Here is a 14,894-nt window from a genome sequence, read left to right on the forward strand (position 1 = left end):
ATACTTCTGGAGACAGAATCAAAAGGATTTTGATAAACAATTTAACAATTCAAAGTGATTTTTGTAAACTAACCGAAGTTATAAAGACAAACTCCATTCACAAATCCATATGGAATGACCGCTTTCAACACTGATGAGAAGAACCCTAAAGGACTATGGGACACTACGCTCAGAGAATGAGTCAGTAAAGCAGTGCGTTTGCAAAAAAAAGCATAACTCATTCAAACAGTGTGAGCATGACTGGTGAAGTCACTGTTCCTTGTGCCTGGGACATATAAGCCTCAGCTGAAAAACTATTTCTAGATCACAGCACTAGAATTTCAGACGATACAGACAAATTGGAGAGAGTAGAAGGACTGATTAAAAAGAAGACACTAACATGTTTACTAGAAGCACTAAATGAATGCAAACTTCAATGATTGTGACTCAGGGAAGGAGCCCAAAACAACAGTCTTCAAATGCCATACAAAAATGACAGTGATCAGATGTTCTCAGCTTCCTCTATCAGAGAGAGAAGCTAACTTCATTTACAGCAAAGATGGTTTATATTAGGCATTAGGGAACCTTTCAGAACACGTAGGTAGTTATACACCGGAACAGGTTTCCCAAGCATACTTCTGAATTTTCCCCACCCTCAGAGTGTCTGTCATTATAAATAGTTCAAGTTTTGTTATTTATGTCATACCTGTGTGCTTCTAAAATGGAACAAAGAAAATGCATGTCAAAAGATTCACATATTTATGGAGCATATTCAAGTGAGTAGGTGAAGTCCACAATATTGCTACAATGAAAACTAATATCCACTAACTAATAGGAAAGAAAATAAAACCAAAGCATTCCAGAAAATGAGCTCTGATTCAAATGGAAACTTTCATCTCCATCAGGCAAGAAGGGGGATGCTGTGAGATAGTAACAGTCATTAACAGCAATAAATTTATTGAAGTACTGCAAACTTCTTCCAAGAACTGTTCATTATTGCCAGCAGTCAGTATGCTTATTGTGGCAAGGCACGGTGCAACACTGCTCAAACAGTCTTCCTCTGCCACTTAGCTCTTGATATAAATCCATTACAGAATATGGCAGTTTACATAGGAAAAGATGACTATATTCCAAGTTACAAATACACTAAAATTCACTGAAAGGCGTAGTCTGCAGCATCACTAGAATATTCCTTACCAAAACATGTGATACTGCAACTGTGATCATAGTTTCATGGAACAACAAAAAAAAAGAAAAATGCTGTTTGTTCTATTCTCATTTTTCTAAATTAGTTATCAAATTCCCTACTGAATTACTACCATTCTTTAAAAATTGAGGAGATTCTTTGGGGGTGAGGCAGGAATTATTTATGTCATTAGTACTGACATGGCTCCTGGTAAAAGCAAACCACTTCCTTAGCAACAACTCTAATTTTTTTGTTAAGATTAAAGACTGAGATGATAGTCACTCACTGCAGATGAGATGGATCTATTTCACAGGCTGCTTTATAGGAAGAAACTTTTGTACATTGAAATCATAATATAAGAAATATTTCACAAGATATTTTATTAATCAATTTTGATTCCAATAAGCATATGAATTTAACTGTTGCACTTTATCACTGTAATAATTTAAAATAACAAATCTAAATTACTTCTCTAAAATAAAAATTGAGAATACATATAAAGTTTACCTTTGGTCTGCAATTTAAATAAACTTGCAAATGTCATGATGGAAAAAAAATTAGAATATTGCTAATAATTGAAGTTATAGAAAACCATTTGGGGCTGGATCCAAGCCCATTAAAGTAAATTCAAATAACACAGTTAAAATAAATAAGATTTAGATCAGGTGCTTATGAATTGTCATAGGAAATCTGGTAAATTACCATGTTTTCCATAGTAGTTTTCTTCATCTCTATCCATGTTACCGTACCTGGATCACTTTAGCAAGCTGCCGATGTGAGAAATTAACTGTGGACTCCTAGCTAGCACTCTTTCCCCAGCAAGCACAAAAATACTATTTAAATAGATTTAAAAATAAAGCTGAGTGTTACGGACTTCTCCAATCAGAATGGAAATTCACAAAGTAGGCAGACCTTTCTGGGAATAGAAAGTTATCACTCAGTGCCTTGCCCAAGCCAATCTGATAGTACAAATGAAGAGCAATGACTCTTACCAGCTTGCATTAATGTACAAGCAGAAAGGGAAATATCTGCACGTGAATACCATTTGTAAAATGATCTTATGAAATTTAATACAACCAAAAAAAATTACTGAAGAATTGCTAACTGAGAATAAGGTATCACACTGCCAGTAATTATCGTGCTTTTGCAATCTGTGCTACTGTGAGAGAAAATAGTCTTTACATGTTGCAGCTGGCCAAATCTCTGTACATGTTGACTAGCTTCCCCAAAGTACAAGTCATGGAAGCAGGAAAACCAAGATTTACTCTGACACATTTAAGTCTAAAATGTAAACTGTCTGTTCTATATAAAATTTCCATTCTTGTCAACTGGAACATTTATCTGTAGAAGTAATCATAATTTACTAAATTATTTTCTTAATAAAATGTACATTTCATATTTCTGCATAGCACAAAACTGCAGAACAGAAGAGTTAGCACTAGAAAGTCTTAACATGTTTACTTTAGATACTGTAATGCCTACAGAGTGAGAGGCAGTACAAGGAATTGTAGTTAGTATGTGAATCTAAAAGTCTGAAGCCATTTAAAAAAAAAAAAAGGCAAACTAGCAACCTCTCCTTTTAGACAAAAAGAAACAGAATCTCTGTGTGGTGATCCTGACCAGCATAAAACTTCCATTCTCTGTGCAATATGATTAAAACACCAATTGTAGGATTCTGTAATGAGAAATACATACACTTGTATATGCATTCCTATGATAATTTTACAAGACAGGGCTGAACTACATGAGAGAACAACAAAAATGGCATTTTTAAGTCAATCCTGTCACTGTGTAATACACACTGACAAAGAAGAATGGTGTCCTATTATAGTTCACAAATGATAACTGTGATAAGAAGTCACAGCCCATTTTGTTATTACAGAACTTAACAGCAATGCTCTAATGTTTACTGAATGAGATATTTAGTATAACTATTATCAGTAAACAAAGATAAAAATAATATGAAGAGGATGTAGATTGGTCTTCTGTAAAATATTAACCATTGACTTAACTCTCATACTTAACTACCTCCCAAGACTTCCTGCTATCCTTAGGCAAATACAAAAACAAACAAAACAAAACAAAACAAAAGCAGAGAAGCCAAGTGACTGTGATTTTACTGCGCTCCTACTCAAGTTTGCACCTCTGTCAAAGGCTGCTTTAGCAAATCTCAATATAGTACAGTAACAGAAGGCCCTGAACAGACAGTGCTAAACACAGATGTACACTAACATGGCATTTGGCCAGCTATATACTACTCAACTCTAATAAAATGCTATTTCTACTTTAACAACTATTAGTTTCTTCAGGTTTCCTCCTTGGTGTTCGGTCAACAATCACATGTGCTTGTAGCTAGATTAGGTGTGACCTTTTAAGATAACTATTTTTATTAGAAAAGACGCTGGAGCTCTATGTGTATGTGCTGCTTCCCTCTACTGGAGCAAATAGGTAAGTTCAAGTAATTAAAAGTATTCCTACAATATGCCTCAGCAGTAGTAATGCCCCCTTTAGGGCAAACGTACACAATCTGCTAATTCAGTGCTCAAAGATACAAGTGCAGAAGCCAACAAATTAGGCTGCTAATAAATGCTTGGGATGTATTAAGATGGAAGAGATTCATTCTAGTTGATGTTTATCTAAAAAATCACATGAAGATTTCGATGCTTCTGCCCTTCTATTTTGGGTAGGGGTAGGAAAAACCAAAGTAACCCAAGTTCTTGCACAATTCATCTATCGCGCCTCAGAAGCAGAAATTTCTTTAACATATATGAAAGCCTTATCTTTGCAAGGTTTACAGCCTAATTTTGCAAAGAAGCCAAATAAATGTTTGAGATGTACTACTACTTAGCTGCAGTCAATTTAATTTTACTTAAAGATTTATTTTTTTGGCAATCTTAAGCTGCATTGTAAATCACATACAATGTTCCTTATACATAAAAAGCCTAACGATCCTAGTAATATAAAATAATACATTATTACTGTAGGACACAAATGTGTAGAAGCAGTCTGTTAAGTCAAAAGGTTGACATTAGTATAAAAACAGCTCTTCCAGTAAGTCTTGTACCTGGTTTATAGGCATACAGGGTTTTTTTCCTCTTTGAAAGACTTGGGTATAACTTGTTTGTTATGAGATCACATGAGATCATACACTGATAAACACATACATTTCAATTATAATAAAAGCACACTTGTGATTCCCCTCTTGTGTAATAAATCATACTAAATGATAGCCTTCTTTGAAATACCTTTAATCACAACAATATGAGTATTTCTGTTTGTTGCTCCTTCAGTCACTGAGGGGATGAATACAACTCACCCTCAATTCCATTTTTAAATCCCAAAGAAGAAAAACTTTTCTGACTTTGGGTTATGGTTTTATTTATTTATTTATTTATTGTTAGCCATTCATACAGACAGATTTTTTTTTTTCCAGGAGAACAACTAAATGTGTTTATCTTAAAAGTTGAGAATTCAGCATAGAAGTCTCAGTGAATGGATGCCACACATTGAAACGTGAGTCAGCAATATCACTGCATTAAATAATTGCACTACAGTTTTGATGTCTTGATCCTATATTAAACCTCAGGCTAGATCATAAAATCACAGAATCATAAAATGGTTTGGGTTGGAAGGGACCTTCAAGACCATCTAGTTCCAACCCCCCTGCCCCGGGCAGGGCCCCCTTCCCCCAGCCCAGGGGGCTCCCAGCCCCGTCCAACCTGGCCTTGAACCCTTCCAGGGAGGGGGCACCCACAGCTGCTCTGGGCACCCGGGGCCAGTGTCTCACCACCCTCACAGAGAACTTCTTCTAACATCTAATGTAAATCTACACTCTTTCAGTTTAAAACCCTTACCCCTCGTCCTATCACTACATCCCCTCTCAGTAAAGATTCCCTCCCCAGCTTTTCTGTAGCCTTTAGGTACTGGCAGGCCGCTCTAAGGTCTCCTCAGAGCCTTCTATTCTCCAGGCTGAACAATCTGAACTGTCAGCCTACCTTCACAGGAGAGGTGTTCCAGCCCTCTGATCATCTTCGTGGCCTCCTCTGGACTTGCTCCAACAGAGCCATGTCCTTCTTATCTATGTCATGGTTGTTGGAAACCTTGCATAGCAGGAGAGACCTCCTTAGTTGTTTCTTCATGTGTCTACACATGCATATAAGCTCTAGTACCTTGAGCATTACAAATAAATAAAGTAAATATCCAAAACCTAAGTAAAATATTTGCCTATGAGCTCTAGTACCTTGAGCATTACAAATAAATAAAGTAAATATCCAAAACCTAAGTAAAATATTTGCCTTTGCATTTGAAACTAATTCAGGTTAAACAAAATGGTACAACTAGAAGCTATTTGGGACAATAAAATAACATAAGAAATGGCAACATTAGCTGATTGAAGTCTGTGCTGAAAAGGGACTCTGGGTTCTTACAGTGGAATCCACAGCTCTGCGTCACTCAGGCCATCTAACAGCAGCAAAATAGAAGTCTCTTAGAACAGGATAGCAGCATCCAGCACTCTGAGGTGGGGGGATGATTAACTAGCCAGTAGAAAAACACTGAATAAATATGAATAAATAAGTGCATCTTCAGCTCAGTTCTCTATGGGTACTTGGGTGCCTAATTCTGTGCAAAATTCACAGCCCTGCATCCTTCCCTGGCATTTCTATCAAAAAAACAAACAAGGCATTCTTTCCTTAAAAACAGAGATGCCAGGAGAGATGAAGGTGCCTGTCTCCAACTAAACAAATAGACTGCTTCAAATCAAGATGCAAGAGATCTAAATTCAGACCCACAGTGCAGAACAGCAGGCTGGAAAGACATTCCCTTATACGTGAACAGAAGGGCACTCCATGCAGCTGCAAGAGTTACTGGCAGAAAGAACACAGTTATGTATACATTCAGGTAGCTCATAGTGGATCAACGAAGAATCCTGTCCCTACTCCAATAATGAATATGTAACATCCAGCCAGACCAGTAAATTCTTTCTTTCCAGTATGAAATAATAATTTTTCCTTCATTTAAATGTTTTAACCAAAAATTTGTTATGTTATTACAAAGAAGTTAGGGTTTCTTCTTCCAGACGCCAGAAGTACTCTTATCATTCACCTTATTAGAAATTTCCAGAATGCAAAGCTTCAAAAAGATTTAACCGGTGACTTGAATTGCATTGGTAACAGTAATGCAAGAGGAAAACTACTAACAGTAATGAAAAACCATTTGTTCTATCATATGACAATCATTCAGATTTCAAAACAAAAGATTTTGCAAGAGGTTTTTGATCAACTCACAAAACAGGAACTGCAGTAACAAACAGCAACCAGACAGGCAGTGCAATAAATTTTCCAACAGGCTACACACCCCAGGGAACAAATTTTCATGGTGCTATATGCTTGCTGCTGCATTAGACTAGTGTGAATTCATTCCCTCTCTGGAATTTTCAGAAAGATTAACACATAGGAAAAAAAAGCTGTGGTTCAACAGCAGAACAAATGGCACTAGTTGAAATGCTCTGTCTTCCACATTCTCTAACCACTCCCACACAATTCTTCCAATTCATTTCCATGTCCACACATTCCTTTCTTCCAGTAGTTCTCCATCAGCTTTCCACTACATCCCGTTTTCCTGGAAAGGCAAAAGCATACACAATGGGTGTTTTGGAATTACACTGTGATCACTGGCGTATCACTATGCTCAGGTTATTTGTCTGTGGACAGCCACCACTCAGAATGTTCAAGGGGCTAACCAGGGAGGCGATGGTCATGCAGGACACACTCATGAATTAGGCAAAGTGTTGAAACCCAAATTATATTTGAATCCAGTACTGTCTTTACACTGCTGATACCAGCTCATGACTTGCAAAGAATTGAGGGGTGAAGAGGGAAGAGGAGGTGGCAGATGTGACAAACAGGCCACCTCATTACGTAAGTGTCCTTTTCTTTACACAGTTGCAAGGACACAAATCTTCACATGCAAGTCACAGTTTTCCATCCACATTTAGTCTGAGTTTCAAAAATGACTGTCACTGACTACAGTGGAGCTGAGGGTATTCAGCACTGCTCACAAACCTCCACATGTCTTACTGAATGTCATGATAAAAAAAAAAAAGGGGGGGGGGAAAAAACACAACACAGTGAAAGACAAGGGCTTAAGGAGGTTTCAAGACGACTATGTACTTCTGTGTCAGTTTTACCCATCCTACAGACTTCTTTGCTTCCCAAGCATTCCAGGCCATAAGCACTACATATGTATATAAAGAGAATTGCCTGGGAATCCAGAGGTCAGTGACGGTCCAATGGAGAAGGCTGACCTTTTTTTCCACCATGGTAAGAAAACCAGGCACTAAATTAAGATGTAAGAATCCAAAGCTTTAAAATTAATGTTATTGTGTTATCCTAATTAGTCATGTATCTGAAGAAGCATGATGTTCTTCAAGTCACAGACACAAGACAAAGTAAATGACAACACATCATACACCCAGCTGACTATCAGTTTGCCCAAGAACCGTGCAATGTTTTTTTCCTGAGGTGGTGCTTGTGCAATTTAACATGTTGCCCATGTACAGTTAAGATTAGACAAAACATCGAAATCTGTTTGACCAGCATGATATGATCAAAATTCAAAGGTCTGCACCTAACATTCTTCTGATACTAATGTTAACATAGGCTATTAGGCAAATTATGAAATATATCAGGTGTCAAACAACTACCTGCAGAAAGGGGATTGAAAATATATACAGTTAATATACTACAACTTAATTGATCACTAAAGTGCTATTCTGCCATGTGATCAAGAATACTGATAGCTCGTGGAGGTTTTCCATTCCTCTAAACATCAAACAACACATTTGCTGGCAGTTTGGATCACCTACATAGCTTCATTAAGGCTCCCATTTTAATGTGCTTACTAGCTGTTCCTTCAAATTCTTCTTTAGAGCTTAAATACTGTCTATTCTTTTGTCTCTCAACTTCCATTTCTTATTCTTGTTCTGAGACTATTATAGCCTCAAGTTCCATGGAATTTCCAAGCAAAGACACAGCTAAGAATATGCTTCCAAACTGGAGTAATATGTGTGGGAAGAGTACTTCTCTGCAACCTCAACTATTCTGCAATTCTATGAGACATTTTGTCAAAATGAGATTGAGCCCAAAAGACTGGGTGAACTCCAGAGAAAAGCAAGCTGTTATCACATAGTTACGTTTGATGTAACTTTTGTTGAATATCTCCTTTTCCCAACATTTTTACTTATTAATCCATCCAGGAAGGGTGCTTGGTCTTGAAACATGTCCTCATGCTTTAAAAACACAGCATCTAAAATATAGTCTTTGATGACGCTTTAACTGGAAAAAGTGTTGTTTTTAAATAATCACATGCTTCCTACCCAGGATAAGAAAATGCCAGAGGTTTCTGTTTCTAGGGTGCTTTACTCCAGTTGATCTGGGACAACAGATGCTAGCCAATGATTTTTTCTCCTAGCTGACTCTCTAGCCTCAAATGCTTTATACCATTACATATCACTGCAACCTTTTCTAGTCTATCTTATGCTGTAAAATGCTTCATGCAGATACAATACCATCTAGACCTTTTCTATAAATCATTAAAATCACATTAAAATAACACTTTCATAATCTCAGAAGGTGGGTACTATCTATCAGCATTTGGCATTAATAATTAAACCATTGCACTGCTTCTGCTGGGACAGGAAGTACAATTATACACATTTTTCAGATATAAAAATGTCCAGTGGAAGAAATAAAAGCTGGATTATTCTGGACTTTGTGTATATCATCTATTTGCCACTATTTTATTTGCACAAATGTATTCAATAACTTTGCAAGCAAGGGGACAGTCAGATCCACAACCTTCTGAATAAACCAATGTCTAATTCACAAATGCCATCTTGAAACTGCAGTAATCAGAGCTTTAACAGCAGTGCATAGCTTTGAAGCTCCTCTTTATACCAAGCCGGTTCTAATGGCTGCTGATTTAAACTAAGAATGGCCAATGGTTGCCTGGTTTTGGTTAGCTGAATTTTTCTAGTGAGCTAACAATTTCTGTGAAAATTAGACATCAAAAATCCCAATGTAACATGTTGTTAAAATGCCCAACATAAAACGTATATAGTCATTAAATGTTTCATGTTGTTCTATAATTCCAAATGTACCTAATGCTTAATTTTTGTCATGATTACTTATTCAGTTCTCAGAAGGCAAAACAGTAAGATAAGGTTCTATCCTTTATTCTTTTTTGTTTGTTTTGTTTGTTTTGTTTTTTGTTTGTTTTTAGCATTTTAAAATGCAGCTTGTCTTGAAAACAGTATTTCAGGCACCCAAATTTTAAAGACAGTTACCTCAGTTTTATCTCTCTTTTTTAGCTCTTCATGTCTGGGAAACTGTTCCTGGTATGTACTACCCTGTTCCTGGCATAGTACACACGTACTACTCTTCCATTTCTGCAGCCCTCTGGCAACGTGCCTGTTGAGCACGTTCAGCAACTGGTGAGTTCAACTTTTACCACTAGGACCCCACTTTTAGGAGGAACTGTATTGCTGCAGGTGAACATTGGAACTGGAAAAAAATCTTCTGGTTTTTTGGACACCACCAACAAAAAATCCATCACTATTACTACATACTAAATGAGCCTGATACTGAAATCAAAGGGAAGGCATAAAATAAGCAGGATAACCTTCAGCTCTAGTACAAGGTGTAATTTACTGTTAGGGCAAAATTAGACTATTAATACTCCTCCAAATACATTTTCTGGACTAACAAAATTTATTCCACTAAATGTTTAGCACTCTAGTGGACTCTGACGTTTGATAATGACAATCATTTTCTGTGAGACAGGAGCTTGGTCCTATGCAATTAATAACTTCAAAATTGAGACAATTCTTAGATTTTCAGAGATGTTCCCTTAAGAACTAAGATCAAATAGTAATTTAGAAGTGGCTCTTATTGCCTATTATTTTTTTATACTAACAAGTATCCACTAGAAAACAACTAATGATGTCTATACAGTACCTTCAAGTTAAAAACAGATTTAGCAAAGTCCAAATTTCTTTTAGATGTAAATGAAGTACTGGAAGTAGCATTACAAATTATGTTTTCCTTTCTGTGTGAGTAGAAGTATTTGAAAAAGAACTCTGTAGTGTCGGTCAGTTCAAAACCAGAGAAATGACATAAGTGTATTCCTTGGTGTAATCTATTAACAGAAGTATACACATGAAGTTCCACTTCTTTGAATAACATTAAGAAATTAGAATAATTTCTAAAAATTGCAAGCAGACATCCTGCTTCACTCAACAAACTACTGTCTCTCAACCTTTGTTTTTCAATAGAATATACAAATATTCACCCCTACAGTCCTTTATTCTGGGGGAGAGGTGACACAAATCTATAAAGCACATACTTACAAAGCAGCACAAATTTCTGCCCTCATTCAGGTCTATGCCTTAGGCGTAGCTTTTCGGACCGCACGACTAAGAGCGGCGCAAGCGCCACGGCCCTGCCAGCACTCTGACTGAGGCCCAGGCTGGGTGGCCCGGCACGGCACGGCACGGCGCAGCTGCGGGCTGCCCTCCCTTCGCCCCCTCTGGAGGGAGGCTCTGGGGCAGCACTGCGGAGAAGCCTCGGCCGAGGCCGATCCCCCTTCCCGTGGGAGCCCCACCCGCGCCGCAGCTCCCGCCGCTTCGCAGCCGTGCCCGCGCCAGGCACCCAGCCCGGATCACGGGCCGCCTGCCCGGCCTCGCACCGCCTGGTCACCAGCGGCCTGCCCCGCGATCACGGAGTTGCTTGAGGCCGCTCACACCGCCAGGCCCGGGCCTCACCGCGCTCCGTCACGCCGTGCTACAGGCCTGGCACCAGCCCCGCCTCCCCGCCACAGGCCTGCCGGCAGCCTGGGACAGCCTCGCCTGGGCGCCACGGGCAGGCCCGGGCCCTGCCAGCCAAGCCACCGGGCCCGCTGCCCAGCTCCCCAAGGCAAACCGTGCCCTGGCAGCAGAATGGTTACATGAAGCGTGACTAACTAATTTTCATAAAAGAACAGCATATCAGAAATTCAGGCACATTTAATATCAGTAAAGCATTTTATCTTAAAAGAATACCCTCCACAATGATGTTGATTTACCCAAACACTGCTGAAATACCAAGAGCTCCTGTATGCAGAGCAATATCTGGTAAATTACGCTACATTAGTCTGGACAGTTTAACATATTACAAGTATGTTGATAGTTTAAAGCATTTCCAAAAGCTAAAACTTGTTTCATTTGCCCTTTACAAAGGGCATTTTTGTGAACAATACACACACAGTTCTTTGTGAAAGTAACTGCCCAATTGCATGACCAAGTTTTGCACCAGTTTACTAGTATCTGGTATGATGTTGGAATACAAAAATAACTGGTTATGCTTTAGACTGATTACAATGTTAGGCAAACAATAGATCTGTCCAAAAAAGCAGTGACTCAGGGATAAGATTAAAAAGCCTTAGCATTATACACTTGCTAATTCACTGGCCATTCTCTGTATAGATACAGACACCTTGTGGAAATATTCTTTGAAAAAGAAAAAAAAGACTGATATAAAGAAAACTGTTCAGATGGAGATTTGGTGACTCATGACTATCACTTCTTTGACAGAGGTTAAAATTTATGTCTATGTAACACTGTACATAAATGCACTATTATGAATGCCTGCCTTTCTGAAAGCACTCTGTGTACAGCACAGTCTGATATAATGAACAAAGCACCAGCTCTCCATGGTCGTTTTTGAGCCACTAGATATGCAGTTACAAGTAGAGTTTGTAAGATTATGTTAATTTGATCCAGTGTTTTAATAAGCAGCCACACTTTCATTTATTTTGCCTCCATTTCTGAGACTACTGCCATTTACTGTAGGATGTGCTCTGCAGTCTTGTTGGTGTTAACAATGGCTCTGTGTATCTGAACAGTGAAATTATTCACAAAATGTTAACACAGGCAGATTTAATTTAAGAATTTTTTTGATCAAATAAATCCCTTACAGTTGCTTTAAAATGGTCAGAAGAGACTTTTCATTCCAAGTTTTTTCTGCTTATTAATAAAAAACAGACTACCACTATATTCTCTACTTTGTCTTCATTAAAAATCCTCCGGAATCAAAAGCTGCAGTTTAAACAAAGCCAAATGTGTTCTTAGGCAAAAGAAGGGGACTGTGACTACTGATGTTTTCAGTTTCTATAGATGCCTTACGCCAAGTCGGTCTACATCCACTGAGCCAGGTTCTATTCCTAGGTAATAAAAATGTTAACAGTTAACTAATCCAACATTAATTAAAGGTTTTTGTTCTTGAAAGGAACTTGTCAGCATTTCCATCTTACACAGTTAAGGAGATATTGTTTCACTGATACAGAAAATCATGTCTCTATACATCTAATTATTAGGTGCTACAATTAAAACAAACAAACAAACAAACAAACAACAAAAAACCCTATAACTATTTGAATGGTGATCTGAAAATTGTTTGAATGATTTTGAATGTAAGAAGATTAAGTCTGAAAACCTTCACATTAGCTAGATATCTGGAAAAAACGATATATGGTAGCTCTTTAACCTGCTGACAGATTAACTTGCAATGATATTCTGCATACATGCATCCCTAATCCTCTATACAGAGCACTACGCATTATGAGAAATGTCTTTCTATGAAACATGTTCCTGAAGAAGCAGGTGTCAAGTTACTTTCTAAAGTACACAGAGCTGGCTCAGATTCACCCCTCTATTTCAAAAGCAAAATACATGATGTGCTCAATTTATAAGACTCAGTTTATTATAACTGGTTTGCAGATATCCCAGTTTGTGATGCAATTAGGAATACATTCTCTGCTGCTGCTGGTGTATCAATTTAGAACAAAAACAGTTGACGACTATAATCCTGGATGTAAATTCACAGACACAATGGCATAAATAACAGTCCTGAATGCTTAGTCTAGGCTGAAATTATTATAGGAGTAAAACCCATATATAAAAATCATTAGATGTGGATCAACCGTAAGGTATGTGGAATCAATTAAGAGGTTATTACAAAAGATAAAACCTATAGGAAAATTTCTACAATGCTTTTTACATTCTAAACAACATGCTGTTCAAACTGAAGGCTACTCAGTGCCAACTCAGCCCAACATCTGCTTCCATTATAGGAATGCTAGCATGGACCTCAGTAGCATCGTAAGAAGAGAATGTGCAAGATCCAAAAGCTGGACATTTTGTCAAATGAAAATGCTGGTTCAGATCCTCACTGTTATCTAAGAGGGAAGAGGTACTCTTACAGGCTTTGTAGCAAGTTCAGGCTTTATACACAAATGGCATGACAAGTGATTCCAGCTCCTGGGTGGGCAAATGACAGCCCACCGTGGACGTGAATATTTAACATGAATGTCTAACACATGAATATTGAACAGACTGACAAGTAACTTGTGTAGAAGAAATATCTCAAAGATAAATCAAAACAAGACCAGAGTAGAAGGTAAAATATGATTTGAGGAGATTTTCTGAACACATATTTATCTTAGCAACACTGAGAAAGTTTTTTAAGAGAACTGCAAAAACATAGGACAAGATGAAAGCCATAAAAATAAGGATTTAATTTACTCTGCTGAAAGATTAGAAAATTCCTTCCCAGCCTCAAAGTAAAGCATGCCTCACCTCCTTACACAGAGTCCAAAGAGCATTTCACAGTCCCAGGCTCAGCTTTATGCACTGCAGATGTCCCTTAACATTTTAAGAACAACAGTGAGCAATAAAATTGTCATGGACCTAAGAACTTGCTGACTGGAACTTCCGATACTATTTTGTCAGCTTAATATACTTAATACTAGGCTCAAATGCCTAAAAGCTAGTCTCCAGTTTAATCTCCAATGTATTTCTATAAATTACTACCTTATATTTGGCAAATATTAATAATTGTGTAGATTAGAACTGGAAACTAGAGTTCCTGCTCTTATAAAAGACTATCAGGGCAAAATTGTAATATTCTGTGCAAATTGTGAAATCCTAGGAATTAGAAGCAAAGTAATCCTAAAAACTGAGCCTGCAGTATTACATTTTTGTTGCTGAATCCACTACAATGCTTTCTGCTATTAGGGGTATCTGGCACTGAAAAGTATAGTCAAGAAATATAATAATATTATTAATAATAAACAATAACTAAAAAAATATTATTTTTGTTCTTGTATGTCCCAATAAAAGATGTATTTAGAGTGGCACATGTTAACACCCAGGTTACTTACACTTTTCTCTGCCACGTATGAAGTCAGTTGCTAGTACGCAGATACCAAAAAAAGTACTGAAGTGCAGTCTGTCTTTGATTCTTCCCAAATGCTGCAAAGCACATAAGCCTAACCTTCAGCCATGAAGGTGCTGCTAACACCCTTTGCTACATTGAAGTTTACAGCAGTAAAACAGGTTTCTGTGGGTAGTAACTCTGTTACTGGTGCCATGAAGAATTCTACTCTTTCCCAATGGTACAGGGATAGAATGCACTCAGGACACATTTACTTGTAGACAAGGCAGGTAGCAGCACTCTTTTCGTGGCCTTTACATACCATACTTAAATTAAAATTGAGCTTACAGAATGCGTTACCATAGTACATTAATCTAACCTCTTGAGACCTTGAGGGAATTGCACATCAACATAAATTTCACAGTCTGCAGTCTGAATTTGCCTTCTAGAGTGAACCACCGCACAAGAGTATTCATTCTCAT

The 14,894-nt window shown here is 37.8% G+C and overlaps 1 protein-coding gene across 4 annotated transcripts in view; it reads right to left on the reverse strand.

Moving 5' to 3' along the window:
* The window catches only part of SLC44A5 (solute carrier family 44 member 5), a 104,252-nt gene that overhangs the window by 52,926 nt on the left and 36,432 nt on the right, over positions 1–14,894 (reverse strand). Inside the window, exon 1 of one of the 4 annotated variants that reach the window (XM_032987583.2) lies at positions 5,161–5,292. The exons of the other annotated variants lie outside the window; for them this stretch is intronic. Within the exon in view, the coding sequence (XP_032843474.1) occupies positions 5,161–5,194 (34 nt within the window). The 5' untranslated portion in view covers positions 5,195–5,292. Of the gene's footprint in view, positions 1–5,160; positions 5,293–14,894 lie in introns of those variants that run through there. 4 annotated transcript variants of the gene reach the window in all.

Source organism: Tyto alba, unplaced genomic scaffold (genome assembly GCF_018691265.1).
Source record: "Tyto alba isolate M040663 unplaced genomic scaffold, T.alba_DEE_v4.0 Super-Scaffold_1000006, whole genome shotgun sequence".
NCBI classification, from domain to species: Eukaryota; Metazoa; Chordata; class Aves; order Strigiformes; family Tytonidae; genus Tyto; species Tyto alba.